Raw genomic sequence first — 24903 nt, forward strand, 5'->3', positions numbered from 1 at the left:
TCCCTGATTCTGGCAGCTGTGGCCCGTGCAGCACTGAAGAGTGGGGCATTTGCTATGCTGTGTTTATAGTGGTTCTCCTCGCCCCTGGAACTCGGGCCTTCCCGGGGAGAGGAAGGAGTTGGACTCCAACAGGAGTGGGAAGCAAGCTAGTGTAGGGTGGGCAATGGAGGGAACTGCAGCTCTGCCACTCCCCCAGGGTTCCAAAAATCCTGCAATTATCCTCAAAATAGGTAAATGATTGAGCTGCACGTCAGCTTAATTTGTTCTTCCTGGTTTTGAACCATGAAAATATGCGGGCAGGCCGGGGGGCATATTTTCGTGACACCTCCACCCTTTTGCGGGAATGTTTGTGTTTCTGGTTTTTGCCTGGTCAAGTGCATGTTGCCTGAGACTAGTCTGGAACATGACGGAGGAAGACGGGGGGAAGGATATTCTTTCTCTCATCCTCTGCCTTGTCTTGCAGCTTCCCTCCAGCTCGACAACATGACATGCCATTTTGGTGCTTATTAAAACCATTGAGTGTCATTATCTTCCTTCACTGAAGTTTGTGTTTCTGTGATATCTGCATTCCAAAAACAGTGCACAAAGTGGGAGACACGGTAGATTAAAATGACTGACTAGAGGTGTGTTTTACCTTGAAGGCAAATCTCTAGGTTTCCCTCTTGCACTGGTCTCTTGATCTCCAGTATCCTGCTGCTTGGCAAGTATCCCTCCCCTTGGCAGACTCTTAGCGTGCCAGCTGCCTTACTAGCCTGTGGACAGATGTATGCCAGGGGACTATATTAACACCAAGAAGCTCAATTCTAACTTTGATCAGCAGCACTATGTTTAAAACTTAATTGAAAACCTAGTATGAATTAGTCAATGTGTTACCTAGTTCCTAGCCCTTGGGTAACAACAACAAAAATACATTCTGCAGGCTAAGTACTGATCTGGCAAAAGCATGGGAGTATGGAGCTGAGTTCTTGTAGCCTCATCTGTTTTACTTGTGTTTAGACTGACCCTATGAAGGAGAGGGTTTTTTTTTTTTAAACCATCTTTGCTTTGACCTGAGGATACATAGAAGGCTGCATGTATGTTCCTAGAAAGAAAATAGCAAGAAAGAAATCTGTAAAATGGGGAGTGTGAATGGAGAACAGGTAAAATGATCATTTAGGAAAAAGAGAGTTACCAAGTACCGTACTCAGGATACTGTTAGGATAATGACAACTAGGGTCAAGATCCATTTGTCTTATCTTCATTCAACCACTGATAAACAGCTTGCTCAGTGACTGCTTTCGCAGCCATTTTTAAAATCCCCTGTAAACTTTCCTCTTTTTTGTTTGTCACAGAGAGCCAACTGTTGCCTGGGAATAACTTCACAAACGAATGCAACATTCCTGGAAACTTCATGTGCAGTAACGGGCGCTGTATACCAGGGGCCTGGCAGTGTGATGGGCTGCCGGACTGCTTTGATGACAGTGATGAGAAGGAACTTAACGTGCTTAATACCACAAAGCTTGGCTAGGTAGTGTTACCGGTGAGTTCTGTAGTGTATCTTAGGTAAGTAACAAAGCTACTGCCTGTTTCTTAATTTAGCTATTGTTAGAAAAACTGTACAGCCTTTCTTATTATTTCAGGTCTTTAAGGTTCTTCAAATTGTCCAATTTTAATACAACACTTGGTAGCAGGTACCTACACCCCTATTCACAGCTGGATAAATTGAGACAGATCTGACTTACAATTCTTCCAGTGGAAGGGTGATGCCCTGTGATTTTTTAGGAATCCTGCGTATACTGCTTCAGCACACTGGCCTAGTGCTATAAGTTGACCTCCACTACTATGAAGACTAGTTCCTTTCATTTCAAAATTGTTGACTGTATCATGTTATTTTTGTTCTCTCCTGTCAAAATGTAATTCTTAACCCTTTGAAACTTAACACTAACTTTCTGGAAAATAAACCAAATGAATTGACTAATAATGGTTACATGTTTTAATCCTCCCTACAGACCTCCCAGTTCTAGAGAGCTAAAAAAAGTCTGGTCTGGTTCTCCTCAGTGATTTCATCTTTTTCTTAGCATTAATTAAGCTTTAGTTAATGTTATTCAACCATTAGTTAGCATGAAACTTGCTAGCCTACATGTTTTACCCAGACAGCAAGATTATGCTGCAGCGTTAACACTATGATTTGAAATCCCGTTGGGAGTGAAAAAACCCTCAAATTTCATGTGATTCTAGAGTGACTGAGAAATTTCTGAGAAGTAAGTTACTGCTTTTCGTCTAACAAATGTTGCTCCTTTAAATATATACTTCATGGAGGTTTTCATTAAACTTAAGCCAAATTATAAGAAGCTTACTTTTCCCAGGACACTTCCAAGACATCATTAGCTTCGCTTATGGAGCAGAAGGAAGAAAGAATGGCTTCTTCCAAATTAACTGGAAATACCATGTTTTATTAAATGCTCTTGTTTTTTTTAACTTGATGCCTCTTCTTTAACGCCAGTTATCCATCCCTTTTAAAATAAGGAGGCTTTAATAACTGGCGTGGAAATCTCCACACATAGTTCTGCTTTACGCCAGTGAGCTTTTCTCCCTTTCTAAGGCATTAAAAGTGTCTGTATAAAATATCTGATGCTTTGCAGTCTTTATAAAGCATCAGGCTTGTCGCAACATTGAAGACAGGTTAATTTTTTTTTCTTACTCAGATTTTAACATCTTAGGAAAGGATAGACCTGTTGTAAGGGTTGATCATTGTCATGCATGTCTGTTTAAACCCTAGCAGAATTTATATTAGCAGGAGTTTTGGCAAGAATAAAAAACGTCCAAAGTTCAACCTGTACCTTTCAGTGAGATGTTCCTGATGACAACAGCTGGGTGACTCTCAGGTTCCTCATTACCTGGCTCCTGAATATGCTGCTAGCATGACTTTTGGTGTGCTGTTTCTGCTTCTTAAAACAAGCTGAATGATGGCACTTCTCTGTATTTATAAGATACAAACCAGGAGGTTTTCTGTCTCTAAGAATGTTGTCATCCTCTGCTTTGCATGAATTTTGTTTCACCTGGTACAATTAGAAAATCTTAATGAAGATTTTCATTAACCTTAATGAAGATTTTCTTAATGAAGGCTGGGCTGGGTATTTACCCATGAATCAGTAACAGGAAAATACGCTTTGTGACTCTTCAAAAATTTCCTTACCAAAATCAGTTGGATCTAGTGAATTGCAGACAGTAGTGAACACAGTAACTGACGATAAAATATAAATAGCTGCAAAATGACAGTTCATAAAAGTTGTTCTTGTCATGGCAGACTCAAATAAACCCCACTGATCTAGGCTATGCTGCAACTATGAATTTAAGTTTCTGCAGAATTGTCCTTTGTTGGGTTTTTTATTCAAATACTTCCAGCCCACTTGGTTGGCTAACAGTGTTCTAGATGAGCATCCTTTTGATCCTGCCCAAATTAACGGACATAATTAGACTGTTCTTTCCTCTTCCCATACATCTATCTGCTATCTGATCACCTTCATAAATGTAAAATTAGCATGGAAAAGAGACAACAGGGAGAGCAAGGGATTCATATCTTGTGCTGGCCTGCTGTTAACAGGTCAGATAAGCCAAAACAGAATGGAGATAGTGCTCATCTGAATCTCCAAACAAAAAATTAATATTCATGCAAACAACGTTCTGTAATGCATTCAGAGAGCTTCAAGCTGCCTGTTCTGCATCTCTATCCTCTCCATTTTAGTAGGCAGCTTTTAACTCTGTGTATGCTGCCATGAGGAGCATGTCTAACGAACCAGCCACTGTGTGTGGGGGATACTGAATATGCCTTTGTACCTACAGTCTGTGCACCATGGCAGAGACATGGGGTGTGAGAGGATTCACTGGGAGACAGAATTACAGCATTAGTAAGGAAGCTGGGAAGGTTTTGCGTTGTTGGCTTATGTCTGAATTGAGGCAGTTGGCTTACTGTCTCAAGGATGGATGATCCTTCTAACCCACGAAACATCCCCTTTTGAATCCTGCTAAGCACCTAGCTTTGCTAATAGCTTCAGAGGGACAGTTCAGTCACTTAGGTATGTAAGTATATACATACAGTGTGTATAGCTAAAAAAGTTTGGTTTGCTCTTTTGATGAATTTTGAAAATGGTCCCATTCTTATGGTGTACTGTTACAGTGTTACCAACCAGTCTTTTACATCAGAAAGTAATCACAATTTGGATGGGCTTATACAGCCCAAATCTGGTGTTAGCTGAGTTCCTAGCTCAGAGTTAAGGCATTGAAAGGCAGCCCTAGCATCTTGTCTGGGAAGGGCAAAGGAAGAAGAAAAATCACTTGTCTCTTCTCCCCGCTCCAGCTTGTGTCAATCGGCAAAGATAGGCCCCTAGATTACTTTAGGCTGGAAAGGATTCTGGAGGTCTTTTGGTCCAGCTGCCCTCTCAGAGCAGGACTAACTTGGATCAGGGTTGCTCAGGGCCTTGTCTGGTCAAGTTTTGCACAATTCCAAGGATGGAGAGTCCACAGCCCCACTGGGCATCTGTTCCAGGGTTTGGATATGCGCACTGGGAAAATTTTTTTCCTAGTACATGATCAGTTTCCAGTGATGAGATAGACGCTAAACCAAACAATTTTTGAAGATGTGCAGTGCAATTAACATTCAGATCCTCTGGCCTTAGTGAGTGGGAGAGGGGAATGTAGGAGCCCAGGAATTGTTGTTCTTGACTGCAGAAACAGCAGTTGAAAAGTAAGAACAGTTGACGTTCAAAATGTGTAAGTATGTGCATCACATCTGGTTGTGTCACTGTACCAGCGTGTGTTGTGTTACTTGTGTCAGGCAACTCCAGGGAGGACAGCCATGCTTGAAGGTGTCATGCTAGCATCGCAAGGGTTGGAGCGTGTGTGTGTGTATAGATATAGGTATAAAACTTTTTTAATAATTTTGGGCTAGGGCTCTACTTACGAAAACTTACCTTGCAGCAAAATTGGAGTCCTTTGTTTTCTGCTGTGACGTTGCTTTGCATTAGCTGAGCTGTTGATAGTGAAGACAAAGCCATAGGAGTTGCATTAGCAGCATGAAATGGCTGACTTCCCAGTGTGTTACTACTCTGAGCCGTGCTTTAAGCTGCTTTGTCTGTGATTCCTTATCGACTAACTAGTTCACATTGAAAGGCTTTAATCTTGCTTTAATGTGTTTGTGTGTGAACAGGAGTTTGGTTACACGATTCATTTGGTACTGTGGACTGGTATTTCTGTGAAGACAAGTGTGCCCTGTTTTGGCGTGCCCACTGAGGAAGTTTCATGCACACGTGTGTGGTTATGTGCAGTCTTTCTCTTTCTTTTAGATTGCCTTACGGTTGAATGTGGATGTCCAGCAACATTTTATCAATTCCATTGCTGTAGCATCTCATCCTGTCTGTCCCTGTTCAAACAGGAAAACTTACAACTCATGGTCTGGTTCTCATTTTCTGCAGCCAGCGAGTGAAAAGTGCTGGTCTGGGTGTGAGGAGGAAATAAGATGCAAAGCAGAATTACCTGCACCTTTTCCATTCATGTCTTATCTCTTCCCTCTCTTCCTTTGGTCCCTTTTCTGTCTCCTGCTGTGCAGGGCCATCTCTGTTAACCATGTCACTTCGCTTGTGGGCTTTTTCATCATCTCCCACTTTTGCCAGAATCCATACCATCTGTCATCTTTGTTGCTTCCTCTGTGCCCTGACCCGTCATCAGTTTAACACTTCCCATGCCAGCTGTCTGTATGCTGTTTAGTGCACAGAACATTTCTTGTACTCTTGCCTTCTGTCATGGTGATGTGATGACAGAAAAATTTTACCTGGTTTTATCTGGGGAAGAGGGTTGAGAAAAGGCATAAGAGGGAGGTAATTAGCTGAGACAGTGACTTCTCATTGTTGTAAATAAGAACTGCTTCTCCTTGAAGCAGAGTAACTCTTTGGCTTTTCCTCCAAGCCACTAATTGAGCTTGAAAAAGAATTAATTGACCATAGCAGTGTAAATGTTTTGTGAGTATTTCCAGTTCTCTACAGATTGATTAATCTGCTATCATCAGTGCATCTCCCAAAATGGAGAACCCTTTTGTAGTTCATTCCCCCAGCTCTGCTGGTTCTTGTCTTTTGGATTGCTCATCAGCCTGTGTAGTCCAATATCTGTCATGCAGGTTTCTTTTGAACGTTAGTGGGCTTTTAACTACTACTACTGCTTTTTAGCTCTGTAGATGATTTACAATGGAAGCTGAGGCTTCACTTGACAAATGCAGAATTTTTCTTCCACAAGACTGTCCTGTGGAGCTTATAGGTGTTGATTGCGTAGCTCCTAAATCCTGCTCTGGTTGCATACCAGGCATATATATAGCTGGGGTTAGTGCTTGCTAACCCCAAGCAAGCACTTGACATTAGTCAAGGTGGGAGCTGCATGCTGTCAGCTACTCTGTTCTCTGTCTGTTATCAGATATGGAAGATCCAAAATGGCACAAAATAGAGAACCTGAATGGAAAGAGCCTAGAAAGCGTGCTTGCATGTTTCAAAACATTTTGAAGTAAATGGATTATCTGTAGCGCTGACCTTTATACCTACCTGCTGACATACTCCTTTGGGGCTAAGACCCACGTGCCGTTGTTGGAAGGATTGTCTCCTTGAGATTTAAGAGTATGCTAATATTCTTAGTTAAGCTTATAATTTACTCTGTCATCTTTGCTTCCTCTTGTCTTTGCTCTTTGTATATCTTTGTATTGGATTATTACAGAAAGAACAATGTGAACACTGAAAATGCCTTTTGTCAGCTAATGAGCAACAGCTAGTGGAGAGATGGCATGTTGCTGCCTTTGTGAGCTAACGAGCAGCAGATGGTGCAGATTCAGAGCATGGCACATCATCCATGCTAAGTGCCTGGCATGACAGCAGCCAGAATTAGAGACATACCAAATACCCAGAAGTCTAGATTTTCCTTCTGAGAGCCATTTCTTACATGCCAAGTTTGTGTGTTCAGCTATGAGCAAATAGTGGCACACAGTGAATACAGTGACTAGCTGTGTTAATCCAAGGGATAAAGAGTGTAGGCTGAGGGCTAGAGAAAATGCCTGTGCAAGGATAGCCTTGGGGCGGTGTGTTCCCATGTTAGGAACTTCTGTCTCTCACATGTTTCTGTTTCCAGTTGCCACTGTTGCTCATTCAACACAAACATAAAGGTAAAGCAGGTTTTTGAGTCAATGCTAAAGGCTGTGTGATTGGAGTGGATGTCTGAGCAACAGGGCATCATCCATGCTTGTAAGAACGTGCTGCCAACACGCTTCTGCACTGGCTAGCAAGAGCTGGCCTCTGTAGGAACATCTGGAACTGCAGTAGTAAAAAGTTCATTTCATCCCAGCAATCCATCATCATCAGAGCTTGCTCCGATTGTCCTTCAGACAGAGTCTTTATGAGCAAGTCTTCTCCATGGGGGAGAATGTCTTCATTAAATTAAGTGCTGCATGAAAATGGTCAATTTTAACTGGTGAATTTATTCTCCAGGCAGGTATTGAAGCCACTTGCCAAGCAGGCTTCTGCTAAAGGTCAGCTTCGTCTCTTGCCTGAGACACATGTGCTTGCAGGGGACCCCTTGCAGTCAGAACTGAAGGGTTTATAATGTCTGCAGTCCTGGGTTGCACTCAGCATGGTGTGGTGGGCCAAGCTTTTCTGGAGTTCCACACCAGCAGGCTAACTCTCATAGCCCTGAACGCTGTGACTCATATTTGGGCAATCTGAGAAACCAATTTGATCCAGGTGTCTAGCAAATGTGGTAAGAGTCTTTCTGTATCAGGGAATTGAAGCCCTTGGAACCCATGCTGAAGCCAGGGTCATTCTACCCTAGGAACTCCTGGGTGGATCTGGTGGGCTGCATGCTGTAGTGCAAAGAGGAAGGCCTGAGAAAACTTAAATTTTCTTCTTATGTTCAATTCCTTAAAAAAATGTTTTGGGGGGCTTTTATTAATGTGTGGTGGGAGTGTTTTCTGATCTGTGTTTTTACAGTTGTAACCATGCTTCTATTGTTGTTTTTGCAAGCATTTTTAACTGTCTTTGGCAGGTTAGTAGAATAATATTTGATAGTGCTGTAATTACTTGTTTGTTGCTGATATGTTGGCATATTAATCCTTGATTTCATCTTCTCTTATGTGTCTCTTAACCATGTTCTTGATCTTACCCTGTAGAGTTTGAACTGTGTTTATAATAAAAATGCCCCACTTTTTCACACTGCATTCTGTGTCTATCTTTTCTATGTTGGGTATATTTTCAGTTCCATGTAATCTATGTAAATGCAGACAGCGTTTTGTATAAATGCTTTATAGTCTCAGAAGACTTATAAATCTTCTGGTGTCATCAGGGGGTGGATGAGGAGGTGGCAGATGTGGCACAACTAAGCTTGCATCATTCAAAGCGTTTGTATCTGCACACTTGCTCTTAATCTTCATTGACCCCGCACTGGTGGGGAATTAGACTGGATTAGCAATATATTGTAGTTTGAAAATACAGCCCACCATAACCATTTTTAAGTTTCCCCAAGGCTTCCTGTACCTTATTGTTCCATCTCCAAAAAAACTACCTACCAGACAAATGTTTACTGCTCCCTCTGGTGTTCACTTGCAACAGGTTTTACTGCTCGACATGTTCAGGAATGAAGAGTCTGCGGGAAAGTGTTCGTAACAAACAATTACACGCAGTTGTGGATGAGATATAGAGAGTCTTTTTACAAGAATGCTAAATGAAACCCACACTCTGCAATTAGCAGCCTGGGTTTCCTAGGTAATGTGAAGAATCTTTTCCTGTGCTCTAAAACCTTTCAATTGGGAAACTGAAACTCTCACAGAACAAAGGCAGGTTGGTTAGGTTTTCATCTTCAGACTGGTACTTCAGGTGCATTTTGACTGACTTAATTACATCCAGTTTCTACAAAAGAGGTAGTTTTGGAAGAACTGTATGTGTTAAAAGCTTCACAGTATCAGAGGGGTGGAAATTATTTAAAAAAGAAAAAAGCCCACTGAAACCGAAGTCATGGCTGAAGAAGTTGCTCTGTCATTGGGGAAGCTCTTGGTGCAAGAGCTCCTACACTGCCTGGTGCCGCCTGCAGTAGGAAGGAGGATTGAGTGGGGACTGCACCAGCTTCAAACCCATGTCGTACGCCTGGAAGCCTCAGATGAGGACTGTCAGACTGCCTTGTCCTGCCCTCTTTGATGTGGGGTAGATTTCAGAAGAAGGCCTTGAGATTTGTTGCTGTTCACTGCTTTTTAAAAAAAAAAAAAATATTCATGGAGTTTGCCCTCAATCAAGAGCGTGCTTCGAGCCTGCTCTACAAGGAAGATCACAAGCTGGAATTAAATTAAGGCACATTATGTACCCATGTTTTCTCCTTTGTAAGTCCCAAAATTAAAATGGAGGCATGGACAAAATTGACTAATAAATGGTCATTACTATCAACCCAAATAATTCTGGTGACATCTGACTTTAGATGTTTGTCCTCACCTTTCCATACGCTTTGCTGGGAGAGCAGTCAAATTTATGACTTCCACACTGCTAAGAATAAGTAACTAGATCTAGTAGCCACTTTAAAAGACAGAGAGAAAAGGTCTTGTAGAGACAATGGGTTCTGCAATCTCTATAAGCTATTTAATGACTGCTTATTATGATAGTACAATTATTACAGCTGAAGATATTTTGCTTGGGTTTAGCCACTCAGCAGAGTCAGTCTAATGAATGGCTTTCATGTACAGGAACAAAGGGCACAAAATAACTCTGGCTGCTATCCTTTTAAATACTAGGCTTTAGGCTCAACAAGCAGAGCTCAGTGCACTGAAGAATGAGATGCAGTGTTTTGTTAAGAAGAAATGTCTGCCCAATTCAGAAGTAACATCAGTAAGCTCTAGGAATTGGCTAAACCAGCTGAGATCTCCTAGAAATACAGCAATGGGCCAGGACCCTGGGTAGGACTAATCCTACCCGTCTGTAAAGATTACTGAATTGGAATTGTTTAATACATCAGTGGCCCCCAAAAATGATTCTTAAAGCACCAGTTAAAGCCTGGTGTTAACTAAGGTTAATGCTTTAGAAGATGAGGGGCAGGGTGATATTTTCAAGACACACATTCAGATTCCTGGGATTAAGATCCAGCATTGCATACCTGCAACAATTTTTTGGACTGCCCCAACATGTGTAAAGGTGAAGTGATCTCATCTGCTGCTGTCTGTTGCTGCTAGCTAAGTGCACTTTTAGCTTTCATAATTTTCCAGTGCTGGTTTCTGATAAGTTTCAATTCTGTCTTGCTGGCTAACGGCTTACGGAAGTGTGAGCTGAATAGATGTGAAGTGCGTGTTGTATCAAAGTTCACCACATTTTGGAAAAGATAAATAAGCAAGTAATGAATTCTTGCAAGTAAGTAATTTAGCAACCTGTCACTTAAAGAAAAAAAAAAAAAGGAACTCCAGCATCAAAATCACTTTGTCACATTTGAGGATTTTATCTTACGATTCTAACACCATTCAAAAATATTAGAGCTGAGCTTGTACTCTTTACTTCATCAAATCTATATCCGCTGCTTTGGGAAGTGGAGTGGCTGTGACGTGGCTCACGGTACTCACCAGAGGCTTAGGTGGCTGTGAACTTTGGTCATTGACTGTGTGAAGTTTTGGAGATGGTGACAAGCCTCTGCTGCAAATGGATGTGTCCAAAGGCAGCTGAATGGTTGATACAAATAACCGAGCTAGCCATCAAATACTGACTAATTTAATGTGCTCTGTGATCCCCCATGAGCATGAAGGAGGATGATACAGGCACAAGGAACAAGATAAAGGCATAGAGATAAATATAAAAGCAGTCTGTTAAAATAACTAGTATAATTACAGCAACTTGAATACTTCAAAACTCTGTGTTCCTGCTAAAATCTATGTGAAATGGTGGAAGTGTGGGGCTTGTGGGTTTTTTTGAGAGTATGGTCTGGGAATTTAACTCCCTCTGTAAACAGGACTAACAGTCTACCTTTGTGGTGCCCTGCCTTACACTACATTTCCATCTAGTGCATTTTAAATGTCTGTGGAGAAAGCACAAGTCTGTAAGGAAACCTAGAAGTAGGTAATTTTTTTTTATTGACTACTTATGGCTGGGGAGACCTTTTAATATATGGAAGGAGAAAATCTAACAGCAGGGCCAGAACTAAGGAGGAGAGAAGCATTCTACCAGAGCTTGCACCCTGGAAAGATCATGGCAATGAAAAGCTGCAGTCAAAGCAGATTTTGTGTATTTATGTTAATGGTGTAAGCATAGTCATGTGCTAGGATTCCAGGCTGCCAGGTGTTGTGCAAACAACAATCTTACAAAACTCTACAAAACCAATCTTTAGTGGTTCTGTTCTTATTTATAATCCAGTAATAATTTGTGTAAAAGGCTAATGAAATTAACACCTTTTTTCTTTTTCTAAATAACTAGAATATATAGCAGAAAGCTAGGAATTCCCCTATAAAAGTAGTTGCATATATTGTAGTAGTGGTACGTATACCCATGGAAGACCTCTGGACTTCAGTTCACAACTTATGATCACTGAGTGCTTTTGAGTCTCCTTCTGTTTTTCTTGCTGCTTCCTGTTATCTCCTGGTTGACCTGGAATATTTGTTGCGGGTAGGGGTGACAAACATCAGAATTCTTAAGCAAAGCTGAATATTAAACAATGCATGAAATGAGCATCTGCATTAATTGGGAAGATGCTGTAAGCCAGCTGCTGATCTTTTTGTCACTTACTCAGATGGCTCTCAAACTTGGAATATCAAACTGGAATTAACTTTTGTTTTCACTCATGATTAAGCAACCAAATACTTAGTAGTTATAATAAGGTTTATAATGAAGTGACTATGGTGAATGTTTCATTTGAAGCTCAATTATAGAAATTTACACATGAGTAAGGGCAAGTGCAATAGCTACTTACATTTGATAGCTTTTTATGTAGGGAGATCAAGAGGGTTTGTGGTGTTAATTATTTAATCCTCTTGGTCTCCTCTAGATGGGGCTCTGACTGGAGAGCTTGGAATCAGACAAGTTTAATAGTTGGATGGAATCGGTGGCACAACTGAAATAAAAAGATCAGGTGGCTAGTAGCCCAGGATGGGGTGAGAGATCATAGCCCATCAGGCACACTGATGTCCTCTGAGGAGGGTAGCCTGTGCTGCTGAGGTCCCTTAATTGTGGCGTTCTGTCCTGCCTGTATGCATCCTGAGTAACTTCACAATTTTGAAGTTGTGCTTAATTTGTATGGTGTAACAGCTGATTTAGAGTTTGTCCTTTTGTATGATATTATTGTTCAGGTTGTTTAATGAGTAGTAACTTCTCAAAGACTTCTTTTAGTGAGATATCGCTTTACTGAATGTCTGAAAAACAAGCTTTTTGTCTGTGCTCTCTTCTGACATCTGATGATTTTGAAGGACTGAAACATAGACTTCTAGACCATGGAAGATGACTTTAAGGCCTTACTGTCTGGCAAGAAGTAAAGGCCACTGACCCATAGCAGTCCAGCTCTGAAGTGCTTTCTCTTTTTCCCCTTTTCAAAGGAAGCAGTTTACTCTTCATGGCAGCAGACTCCATTGGCTTTGTTTTACTTTAGCGTTGTCCTTTCTCTCTTGCTGTAAACTATAGTGTAAATATTGCCCATGTAAGTGGGTGGTAGTTTACTATGTTGGAGGCAACCCTGTTTCCTATGGGGCTAATTTCACTACTTTAAAAAGAATATAAATTGCTGCCTTTAAAATAAAGTACTTTTTAGGCTCACATTCTTTGAGTTTACATTAGCAGTTTATGACTAGCAACTCTTTCACCTGAGTGGTTAAACAGGGAGCAAAGGTGAGAGTGACCCAAGGGCTTTTTGTAGGGGCAGTGAATGCTCTGCAGTTGGCCGAGTTTTGGATCAAAACGCATTAAATTAAATAGTTTTGTCTTGAATTGGAGAACTTCTGGCATAGTAGACTGTTGGGTGGATTTCATACTGGGAATAGTACTCAAGTGCTAGGTTTTTTTCTAGATAGGAAAAAGCAAGCAGAGGAGGTGAAACTTCTCCATGTCTTTCTGCAAGACAGCCTTATTGAAGAGCTCTGGGAGCCAACAAATGATGCATGTGCCTTCTGTGCCGAGGCAGCTGAATGACTGTAGGTAGCGGTGGCTTTCCCACTAGGAACTTATCTGAAAATACTGTAGGGTCCAAACAGCAATTAACTAACCCAAAACAACTGTTAGTATTAACTGGGTTAGGGGTTCTTGGGGTGAAAGGGATCGTATCCTGGTGCCATCCTGCTTGCGTTACGTAGTATTGTAAAATCGATCCTTCTCTTCTTTGTAAATTGAAGTTAAAACCTGTTTTTCAGAGAGCAGGGACAAGTTGAAAAGATGGCTACCTTTAACTCCTTGTAGAGTCTTTACTGAAATGCTGTGCCTCGCCATGCGTGCATCAAGAGAGACTGGATTTACAGTGCTGTCTGATGTGGCTGTGGCATCTCTCAACATAAATTAACAATAGCAGAAAAGTTTAAGGTGGTTCGTTATCAAAGTCAGGAAAATATCTGTGGCTCGGCAATAATGCAGCATCTGCACATGACAGTTTCTGTCTGGAGAGTTGCTCTTGTCACGTGCAAATAATCAAGTTTTGATTAGCTGAATAAATCATCATCTGTTGTTGGATTGAGACGTGTGGGTGTGAAGCAGCATAAAGTTATTTTGCCTGATTGCTACCTGGAGGGGTTCTAAGGCAACAATTTGAGTTCAGAGATGCTGATGCTGAAATACTGTGCTGTTTACTTCTAGCTGCAGGTTGTCACAAAATGTCTGCTGTTGGATATGCTACATTCCGTTTCCCTCACTCCAGATCGCAAAATAACTCAGAAATATTTCGAAATAGAAATGTTTGTAGAGTTAAAAGAAGGAAATGTGCTTGTCCTAGTGGCCACGTCATGTGGGGTGCCTGTTGTTCGATCTCTTTGCATCTGTTGCATGCAATAAGCAGTGCCTAGTTCACTGCAACTAGGTGTGAAATGCTGGAGGCGTGGACTAGCTGGCTCAACAGTGACAATTCAGTCAGAAAGTTTCTTCTCTAAAGTTTCCTTAGCAAGACTGTGTACTGGTTTCTGGAAGAGAAACTCAACCTGTTATAAATATCTAAGGTCTGCTCTTTAAGCATCGTGTCATTGTAGTGCGGCACAGCTCTAAAATTTTACTGTGATATCTGAACAACAGGTTAGTATCTACTTACAGTTACAGATGACAAATTTTTTTCCAAGAAGTTGGGCCGTGCCATCTTGTTCCAGGCTATATTCCTCAAATCTGTAGTCCAGAACTGCACTTTACTTGCTGATAATTATAGAAGACATTTGATGTCTTTGCTGCTCTATCTGTGGAAAGACAAATCACCTGTCCATCACAGATCTGTTGTAACCTTCTAGTCAGGTTTTAAGTCCTTGTAGCCAAGTCAAGAGTGTCAGAATTGCTTTTATACAAGGGGGTATCTATATACAGTATAAGGTTTTACATAGTGTATGCCAAATCTATTTTTTTTTTCCCCTTGCTGTTGTTCATCTCTGCTGAGAAACAATAAACCGGATTACACTTTTTGAAAAATAGTGCTGTTTCACGGTTTTACACAGTGTATGCCAAATCTAATTTTTTTTTTCCCCTCGCTGTTGTTCATCTCTGCTGAGAAACAATAAACCGGATTACACTTTTTGAAAAATAGTGCTGTTTCACACTTGGTACCCTAAAGATAGCAAAATGTTTTTCTGTTAATGCTGTAGGGCCATGCCTGCAAACTGTCACATCTTCTGTGGAATGTACAACTGGGAAGTTACTATTTTTTTAGAGCCTTAAAAGAAGGGGGTGGGAGAACTGGTTTCTGCGTAGCATAAGGAGCAACATCACACACTCGCACATACAACTGCCAAAATAGTTTTCCTGAACTTAAGCAAACCAACGTGGGGGGAACATTTGGCAAGCTTATACTGTGGCCAGCAGTTCTCTGCCACCATCTTCACCACTTGCTTCATGTTTGAATTTTAAGAGATGAGAACAATATTTTAGTGAAGAGCAATTTCCTCCCATGGCTAATGGAGTCAAAGGAGGCTCCTCTAGTGCCTGGTGGTTCACCGACACCTCTTTCTAAATACCATGGCAATTCCCTCTTGTGTAATGTAGATACAGATTCGTGTTAATGTTTCAGTCCTGGATTGCTTCTGCCATGACTAGGTAACAAATGAAGTGTGGAACTGGAATGAATCGATCCTTTTCTGCCATAGGTTCACAAATTGGTTGAATGTCAGTTTATTTGGGGTGTTTTTTGTACTTGCTATATTTCTGCAATTTGATCCAGACTGGATCTGCTATTTGAGTAGTCTTTCTTTAGACTTAGTTTTGTAAGTTGCTGTGTGATTTCTTGCTGTATTTCAAGTGTGTCCGTCAGTCCTTACCCCTTCCCCTCCAACATGTGGTGTCTCAGTTTGTTAGGTTCTGGAGACCTGGGCTCAGGAGGACTTGCCAGTTCATTTAAAAACAACCAGCTTCTCCCTTCCCTTTTCTTTAGCTGGTTATAACACCAAGGTCAGATGATCCACATGCATTTGTGTCCTTTTTAACTTCTCTTTTGTCATTTCCTGATATCCCGGTAACTTTTGATTACCCTGAGCCCATTTCAGCCAAATGTAACAGAAGGATATAGATTGCAAAGATAATGCTGTCCTTGAAAGCTTACCAAGGCTGAAGTCACTGAAGGAGCCAGATAGGTAGTTGCTGTTAAATAAACACAAAGCTTTTCACATACAGATCTGCCTGGAAACTTGAGACCTGTGCACTAGAAGACACAATGATGAGCAAAGGAGAAGAAAACCTTTTTCGTAACAGTCATTTAATGGGACTAGGAATTGCAGAGGAGTGCTGTGAATAGTGCAGCACATGACTTGGATCTGCTACAGGCAGTCGTGATCCTGGTATGCATATCTGTTAATTGTGAGGGTGCTGAACACCTGAAGAAAACGGATAGCCCCTTCATGTTAAGGGTATCTCCAGAGATCATTGCAGAATGGGAAGGTGCGTTTCTACTCAGGAAGAAATGATTGTGCTTTCCATAGAAACTTTATGAGCAATGACCAAACAGCACTTGCTTGAAAACCTTGGGAAAACTGTGCCAGAAGACAAGAAGGATGTCAGTTGAAAATAAAGCAGAAATTCTCCAGTGGAGTTCTCCAGAGTCAGGGGACATGGCTTGGACTAAGCCATTACTGGTTTCTCATTTTTCCTGCATCTATGCACAGCATATGAGAAATGCATTTTGTGTCTGGAATTAGAACTGGGAAAACTGAGTTCTGTTTGGGAGTGAGAATTGTGTCTAGTAAATGCTTAGCTGTGTGACGAGTGAATCACTATGGCATTTGAAATGCTATTTTATCTTTTCGGGGTGTCTAATGTAAATGTAAGTTTGAATTGGGAATGGTTTGTGTATGTATCATGTCTGTTCCAAATATGGAGCATTGCATTAGGGTTTTGTTTGTTGTTTTTTCCTTCCCTTGAGTTTAAAAAAAAAAGCTGAAAATCAGTGGACTATGTAAAAGGGAAACTTAGAGATAATTTGAAGGTGTTTAGTTTCTTGTTTGGTTTTGGTCTGTGGTTACTAGTATGTGCTCTTTCGATAAACAGTTACTCTTGTTCTCTGGCTGCTGTTTCAAGAGGAAGAGGAGATAGGAAAAGGTCTGGGGAGAAAATGTTGAACTAAATGTTATATAGCTATCTAAGTAATACTTCCATTAAATCAGTGTCCTGAATGGTTTCTCCCTCTTTTTGATGGGGTATCAGGATGCTTTGGGCAGAGGAAAGAGTACATTTTCCAGAAACTGAGCTTTGTTCCTGGTCATTCCAGCACCTTTTTCCTCCAGATGTGGTCAAACATTAAATATTGCTTATGGCTTTACTGCAGTAGCTCAAGGTAATGCACCAGATGTGCTTTGGGCCTTCTTGCCTTAGGGGCCAGGACAGCTGAGGTTGCTGTGACGTGTTGTCCGTCATATCTGAAACGGAGCTCCTGCGGCGTTGGCCACCGCTTGTAGCTCTGGTCAGGAAAGTGCAGGCACATGACTTCTGCTCTTCAGAGGGCCAGAGGCTCAGGTTTTGATGATTCTCAGTCTGAAGTCTGTCTGGAGGAGTAAGGCTGTAAGAGTAAGAGATGGTCCGTATTAGAAATTTTAGAAGTAAATAATTTTGAAGCCTTAATTCGGCAGGATTTCCGGAGATGGCAAAGGGCATCTCTGGATATGATTTGCCATAAAGTTGATAGCCTCTGAATTCAGACCCCAAATGACTGAAGTAAACCTGCTTGAAGAAATGGGATCCAGTAAATGTTAGCAGGGGCGAAACCACAGTTGCTTCCCCCTTTTCTTACTTCTTCTCCCTCTCCTCCTCTTGGAACTGTTCTGGCTCAAAAGACATCTCTAAAAAAGGAAGCTGTCCAGAGGCAGTCATTTGGTCTGGGGAATGTAAATGCGCTACATGGTTTTGAAAAGATGTTAGCTTTTAGAAGAAGAAAAACATCAACAGAAACATAACATGTGAAGCATTGGGCACCTCTTCACGTACCTGTGTTATTACCACACGCTCCCAGCAGCAGCTTGGCTGGCTGGTTAGTGTGCTGAATATTGGTCAAATGCTAATACAGACTGCTTGCTTCGGTGACGGTCCGGGAATCTGTTGCTGAGGTGTTTGTTTTGCTGCTTTTGTTTAAAGACTGGGGTATAGTACTGCCTCAAACCTTGTGGTTACTGAATTATTTAGCTGAGATCAATCTGCCTCAAAACTCTAACACAAAAGTTGCTCTTTGAAGTTGTTTGAAGAATTGCAGCAGCTCAGATGTCTTGGCTGAGGGTTTTCCATTTCTGGTGGTGTTAAGCACTGGAGTTACTTCAGGGTAATTTATCACCTGTTTTTCTACAAAGTAATGGTTCACTTTTTTCCCCCCAAGTGGACCTTGGATACTCTTCAGAAAACGCGGTAGTTGAATATGTGAAATTCAGTTGTACATCCTATTTTACACTTCATAATTCTAACTGAAAACTACTGGTATAATAAAGAAAAACATGTAAGAGAGGAACTGCAGGAATTTGCTTTTGGAGGACACTAAATCAAGCGAGAGTTACTGTAGTTGTGGTTTAAACCAGTTTATATGCACTCTGCTGAGTGATGGAAGACGACTTTGCTACAGCTGCACTTAGTTTTTAACTCTGGAAGAGAGGATTCCTTCCAAATTAATGCTGAAGCTATTTGTCCCTATTGGATATACTTTTTTTGTCTGTACCGCAGTTGTCCCTGACCTTGTCCTGGCCTTATAAAACTGCGCAGGTTGGCATATTGATGTGCCATATGGCTACATAAAAAGACTGCCTGTCGCTGTGATCTCCAGATCTGTCACATCTCAAAACCTGCGAGTTGTAAACACATCTTGTAGATTTGGTGTAGGAGTAGGAAACATTTACTCAAAAGGCCTGCAAGTTACGGAGCTGGCTTCTTTTCTGGTGTTCTCCCATCAATGATCTGTGCATGGTATTACTGCATGTTTGCATTGCACCGTACACACCTTCCAGCAGTTACCAGTATGCTCTTCCCGCAGTGACTGGCTTTGCTTTAGAGTGGACTTTCTGAAAAGTTCAGCATCCTGTGATGTGGTCCATCATGTCATGTGCTAATTTGAAAAAGCAAAAGGGAGGAAAAAAAAATCTAACCACATCTCGTTAAATTGTTTTTTACTTTGGGAGTTGCTTTGTTCTAGGCTGGTGATAGCACAAGACTCAACTGGTGCTAGCCTTGAGCATCATGGTGGAAGCATCCACATCACTCTAGCCGAGGGCAGTGTTCTCTTCTTGCCATGAAGAGTTGCTGTGCAGTGAAGTAAAAAATGTGAAGTACTTGAGATCATAATGAGATTCTGTAATCATTTGTTAAACACATTTTGATGTTGTTGTTAGTATTTAGTATTCTATGAATAGCTGTACTGGTACTATGAAATAGATGTAGTTTCTGTCCTGAAGAACTGTATGATGGATGATGGAGAGAAGTACAGCAAGAGATGCAATTCATGTAACTCCTGTTCCTTTTGCACCCAAATTTATATAAATCGTGCTGAATAAAGGCAGTGTTAATCATAGCATTTTCTTTTTTGAGTTTGATTTTTGCAGCCTGAAAAACACTTTAATGAAGGTCTCTTGTGTTTCTTATTCTCACAAAGCCACTAACTCGCTTGATATCTCTGTATTTCTCCTTTCCTTCTCCAGATGTTTCCTTACTCTTTGTACACCTGTCTTTACCGAAGTTTGCCTCCAGATCCCAAATTCTTTGAACTTGCTGCCATGTTCGTTATCTCTGTCTGCCTTGGGCTCTTCACTGTTTGGTTTCTCTGAGCAAGCAAGAGAAGCTTGGTGGTGTACAAAATCTAGACTTTTGCTGCTATTTAGTGTTTGTGGACTCAGCATGACATGTAGCTGCAGGTTGGGGGGCTACGATTAGTCCAGCTAGACCTTCGCCTCTGGGGGTTGTTGTCTGCCGCCTGAGGACCTGCTTAGACGTCTGTCTCCTGGTCTTATGCCTGGGGCAGTGACATTTACAACAGACTTCCATGCAAAGAGGAGATAGTTGTTCTTGTTTTCTGTGAAGTACGACCCTCTATTTTAATATTTTCCCTCCAGTGCTTCTAAGTTGGTCAAATTCACGTGGGTCTTTAAGGGACAGTTAGGAGTACCTGCTTGCCTAATTTACAAACTTGTACTCCAAAGCACTGAGCAACTTATATTTGTTTTGAGACGTCATTTGACTTGTTTTGAGTTTGAATGTTTCATTCATTCTGGAAATCATACAAATTGGAAAAAATTCAGCCCAAGCAAGTGAAACCTCGCAAAAAAACTTAAAAGCAGCTGAAAGCAAGCCATAGGGAGCTTGGAAGGCACTTAACATCGGTGCCTCCCTAAGCTGTACTGCTACAAAAGGATCTCTAACCTTTGTAAATTGTTTCCTTCATCTTTGCCCTCTTCTGTCTATGTCTTCTCCTAGCGAAAGCCAAATCCAAATGCGGTGCCACGTTCTTCCCCTGCGCTAGCGGGATCCACTGCATCATTGGCCGCTTCCGCTGCAACGGCTTTGAGGACTGTCCCGACGGCAGCGATGAGGAAAACTGCAGTAAGTATGAGCCTGCTTGCGAGCCAGGACGCTTCTTTTTCTTTCAACTGATTAGTACTACTTAGAAAGGAAGCATTTGTTAGCCTTTAGTTTCCAAGTCAAATATTCTCCCTGTCATTTACAACCCAGATGATCCTTGTGCTTTTCACTTTGAAAATGACAGTCTCTTTTTTTTTTTTTTTTTTTAAGGTCCAGCTCAGTCTTGTTTTGTATATAATGCCTGTATACATGCATGTATATAATGCCTGTATACATACGTCAAGCCCCTTTGTAACTTTGAAATGAGATTTAAGCTGCATGTTTGCTTTGAACAGGTTCTCTGTACTCAAATGTAAATCAAATTGGGCAAATATTAAGTATGACTTTAAATTATTTAATTTTTATTTGCCTGTTTCTTGCCACTGAAGAATATGACTTTTGTTCATCAGCATGTTTAGGTTTCTCTGTTTATACATGTTCTCAAACAACAAAAAAGCAAATAAAGGGTTATTTAGTGAAACAGGTTCTTGGAAGGAGAGGGAGGTTCTCAAAGTCAGACATGCCTGCCAATGCACTAGCTTGAGCTGCCCTTCAGCAGCTTGCAGGGAAATCACAGCAGAGAGATCATCTGAAGTACTGCTTGACTTGGGCTAAGCCCCCTGCATGTGGCTGCATAGATCCATTTGTATCTGTAAGTCTAGCAGGGATATATCATAGCAGTAAGGAAAGGTTATGTTCGATCCAGCAGCTCTGTTGCTATTACCAGGAGCTGGTAAAAGCATGGGTGTGTAGGCGGAAGCTTGCAGCAAATTCTTGCTCATTCTCTTGTTGGAGCACGCTGAGTTTTTCCTTTTAATGACATTTAAAGGTCAGGAGGAGGACAACAGACACCAGCTTTCAAAGATAACAAAAGGGGTGATCTTTACAGTGATCTATCACTGTCTGCTTCTTGGAGGACTTGCCTTTCTTATTTGTGTGCTTTTCCCCGCAGCATGAACATCTCTTAAGGTGCCATCCGTTGTTGGCCTAGAGAGTCTGGTTTGGGCCCTGGGAGGATTGTGGCAGGGAGATAGCACCTCTGCGGAGCAAGTGAAGCTAGAGAAAGAAGATTGAAGGCTAAGGAAATGACTCTGGGTTATGCTTAAACAAGTGGACTAGAAAGAAGTTTTGACAAAAGTGCTTTGGATATCCTTGAGGTGGTGGACTGACAAGTGGCAGGTCTCAACTGAAAATGCACCAGCTCATGGAGCTGGTTATGAATGACATAATTTCCCATGAGCTTGTAGTGTGTAGCTCCAGTGGGACCTTACAGCTGATGATAACATGCTGCTGATCTCCCCGTTTCTCTATGCCGTTCAAGCACCCACTTGTTATTTTCTAGCATATTCAAGTGTCTAGTCACTGCTTTGCTTATGTAGAGGAACAACACTGTAGGCCCTAAAATGACCTGGAAAATCAATGTGCTATGCAAATGTGCAGCAGGTTCAGACCAAAGGAGTTTTAGCATGTTCATGATAAACGCGCTTTTGGGGAGCTGGGGGAATTGAGAGTGTTTGTTATATATACTGTGGGTTATATGCAGGACAGACTTTAAAGTTTTATGGGGGTTTTTTTTTTTTTTTGAAGACTCTTTAAAGGCAGCTCTTACTTTAAAGAATAAAAAATAGGAAACTAGTTAGTATTTGGGAACTGTAATCCCCTTTGTTATTGTGGCAGAGAAGCACTTTGAAGCAGACAAGGCATCTAAACAGCTTTTCCGAGGTTTTCAGTTGGAAAGTTGCATTCCGTTTCAGTCACCTCATTACCAAAACCTGGCGGGAGTTAAGAGGAGAGTGCCAAAAATGATTAAGGGACAGAGAGATTGATTTATGAGGAGATATTAAAAACTGCTAAATTATGCATATCTCAGCTAAGCGATGACTATGTTGGAAGAGGCTATATGTGCTGTATATGAAGGCTGCAAACACTGTTCAAGGAGGGATTATGTAGTTATGTATGCTGGGCTATAGCTAAGAGTAGAGGGATGAAATTAGGAAAGAGAAAACTAAGATGAATATCAAGGAAACCTTGGCAGTGAGATGCATTGAAGCTGTGATGTAATCTGCTAGGAGAAGTGGTGAAAACTGCACTGCTTGAAGCTTTAAATGATACTAGACATAGCATTTTACTGCATATTTACTGCTGGGTTTGGCGTGGGTGAGAAGACTGCTCTACCTAAATGCGTCTGCTTAAATACTATTCTGGTTTTGCTCTGTGTGCAACACTGGGCCTTATGTGAAAGGATTTTCTGGGTGCTACTGGAATGTGCATATTACCCTTAAAAAGGAGTTGAAATTCAAACACTGAGAAGTTGAGAAATGTCAACATTGCCATTGTATCAATTCAAAATAGAGAGGAGAATGGGGAAGGTGGAAAAAGGCAGAAGCAGAGGTAAATAAACCACTGCTTGGCAGTTCTCAGCAAGGGTTGTTGGCTTATAACATGAAACTTGAGCTAAACTGAGTTTGTTGTAATGGGAAGCAACAGACAGTGTTTATGGTGGGCAGTGCTGCCCTCCATATGTCTTCAGTGTGAGCAAACGCTGAGCACCGAACAGTGATCACGATAGGGGCTCTCACGAAAGCGAACAGAAGGCTTATCACAACTGTGGGTGGACTAAATCTCTGCTAATTGTAATGAATCTTGCATGAATTAGAAATTTCAGCATGCTCTGTTTAGAGAGACAAGGTTGGTTTGATTGCCAAGTTACTCCCACATACTCAGCAAATTGACCAACTGTTCAGTTGTGACCCATTGTCATTGATTGCTTAACGGCTATTTCACTGCCTGGGTAAGAGAATTTCTAATGAAAGATCTCACTTTCTCTTTTCGCAGCAGCAAATCCCTTGCTTTGCTCTACTGCCCGATTCCACTGTAAAAATGGTCTTTGCATTGATAAAAGCTTTGTGTGCGACAGTCAAAATAACTGTCAAGACAACAGTGATGAAGAAAGCTGCGAAAGCCCTCAAGGTAGGCACAGGGTTTTTATTCTATTCTGCAATATTATACCAACTCTAATTAATGCGGAACAGGCTCAGTAGAAAATATGATTCTGTTGGCTTGCTCCGTGTTGGCTAGAGCTGTGGTTTCCTAATTCTGCAAATGATGAGAGTGAAACGTGTAGAGTGTGTGTGCGTGCATACATTTCATTCTCAGTGCTCAGAAGACTGGTATCTTTTTCAGATTAATAAAAATGCACTTTTGCAGGAAGTGCTTATAATCTGTGATCCAGTGCTCACTGAAGTTGCTGAGAATCCGTTCAGTGACTTCTGAGAGATGGATTGGACCCAGAGGGATCAATAATAAAACTTCAGTTTGAAGTAGTTCAGCAGTCTGTCTATTTACCAGATGAGTAAATCTGTATACGCTTAAAGCTTTAGATCCTCATTGCTCAGTTACTTTCTGAAAGGCATGTTTCACTGAAGGACAAGTCTACAGTGAAAGAATTTATTTCTACCCTTCCTTGTTTCTGTATTTAAAGAAAAGGATGAGGACAGGGAAGAGAATTTTTGTTAGAAAATTGTTGTATTTTGAGTCTTGTGAGAAACTCAGAACACAATTTCTGACATTTTTTTTCTTTTTAACTTATGCTATAAGTCTACATTTAGTGCTCCTCAGTTTTGTTTTCTGTAACTTAATACCATAGTGTTTTATAAAACATGAAGTATGTATGAATGACTTGAGGTTAACAAATTATGTTATTTGGCATCAGCTGCTAAACATTTTCATATCTGAGTTACTACTGAGAGATCAGAGTAGGCAAAAAATGGGAGATGGTGGATATTTGCAGGGGAGATGCAATGTGTTTGGGCCCATAGAAAACAAGACACATGAAGAGAGATAAAGCAGGGCATGAAGGAAGAAGAAATTACAGAAACTGAAGGAGAATGACTTTAATATCTCACTGCACTGATGATTTAGTCCCTTGTGGAAGAGAAAATAATTCTGAGCTTAACATGGTGATAAATATTCTTGACAGCTCACTGGGAAAGAGGGAAAACATGCAACAGCAATGGTCGTGGCAATGGTTTATAGCAATGGTACGTGACAATCTCTTCTGTGCCATTCCTCTGCCTAACCTACGAGCTCTCTCCTTTGGCTCCATATGTGAGGGCTGAAGGGGTCATGCTGGTAACTCGCCTGCTTGCTGGGCTACGTCGCAGCCTGGGAACATAGCTCTGCTCAGATCAGAGCCTCGGAGAGGGGGGTCTGGCCTGCCCCTACACTGTCTGGGGGGGAGGAAAGGGCTGGTGAGGGACTAGCGGGTGTGTGTTCCTGCTGCAGCAACGCTGCTGCCCCCGTGCCGAGGGCTGAATTGTTTTTCACTACAGGCTTAACGCAGCCTAATAAGATTAATGCGGGTGGTAAGGTTTCTTGTTGGGTTTCTTTTTTTTTTTCTTTTTTTTTTTTTTTGGCTTCTGAAGCTTAAAGCAGCAGTGTTCTTTTCCAAGGTTGGGATGACTGCTTCCTCTGCAGATTAATTGCCTGGATTGCCTCCAGGTTGTTTGTTGTCATGACAATCTGCTTTTGGAAGTGACTGTCAGGCTCAGGAGAAGAAAAGAGCTGTATTTCATGAAGCCGTTACTTTTGTCTTTATCTTTGGTCCTTCTGGAAAAGTCAGATTAGTAAGAGTGTTAAGCAAAGTAATTCTGTCTGATTCTATGCATGAAAGAGCCCCAAACAAGGAAGAAGGAACTCT

General features: G+C 41.3%; 1 protein-coding gene across 1 annotated transcript; it reads left to right on the plus strand.

Moving 5' to 3' along the window:
- Window positions 1–1331: 1331 nt before the first annotated feature.
- Window positions 1332–23174, plus strand: LOC104075152 (low-density lipoprotein receptor class A domain-containing protein 3; the record flags this gene model as incomplete). Its single annotated transcript, XM_009575565.1, has 4 exons — window positions 1332–1480; window positions 2639–2645; window positions 20061–20186; window positions 23040–23174. Coding segments are annotated over 4 exons (417 nt in total), but the record flags the coding sequence as incomplete, so codon positions are not given.
- Between the last annotated feature and the right edge of the window lie 1729 nt (window positions 23175–24903).

Source organism: Fulmarus glacialis, unplaced genomic scaffold (assembly GCF_000690835.1).
Source record: "Fulmarus glacialis isolate BGI_N327 unplaced genomic scaffold, ASM69083v1 scaffold4654, whole genome shotgun sequence".
Lineage (NCBI taxonomy): Eukaryota > Metazoa > Chordata > Aves > Procellariiformes > Procellariidae > Fulmarus > Fulmarus glacialis.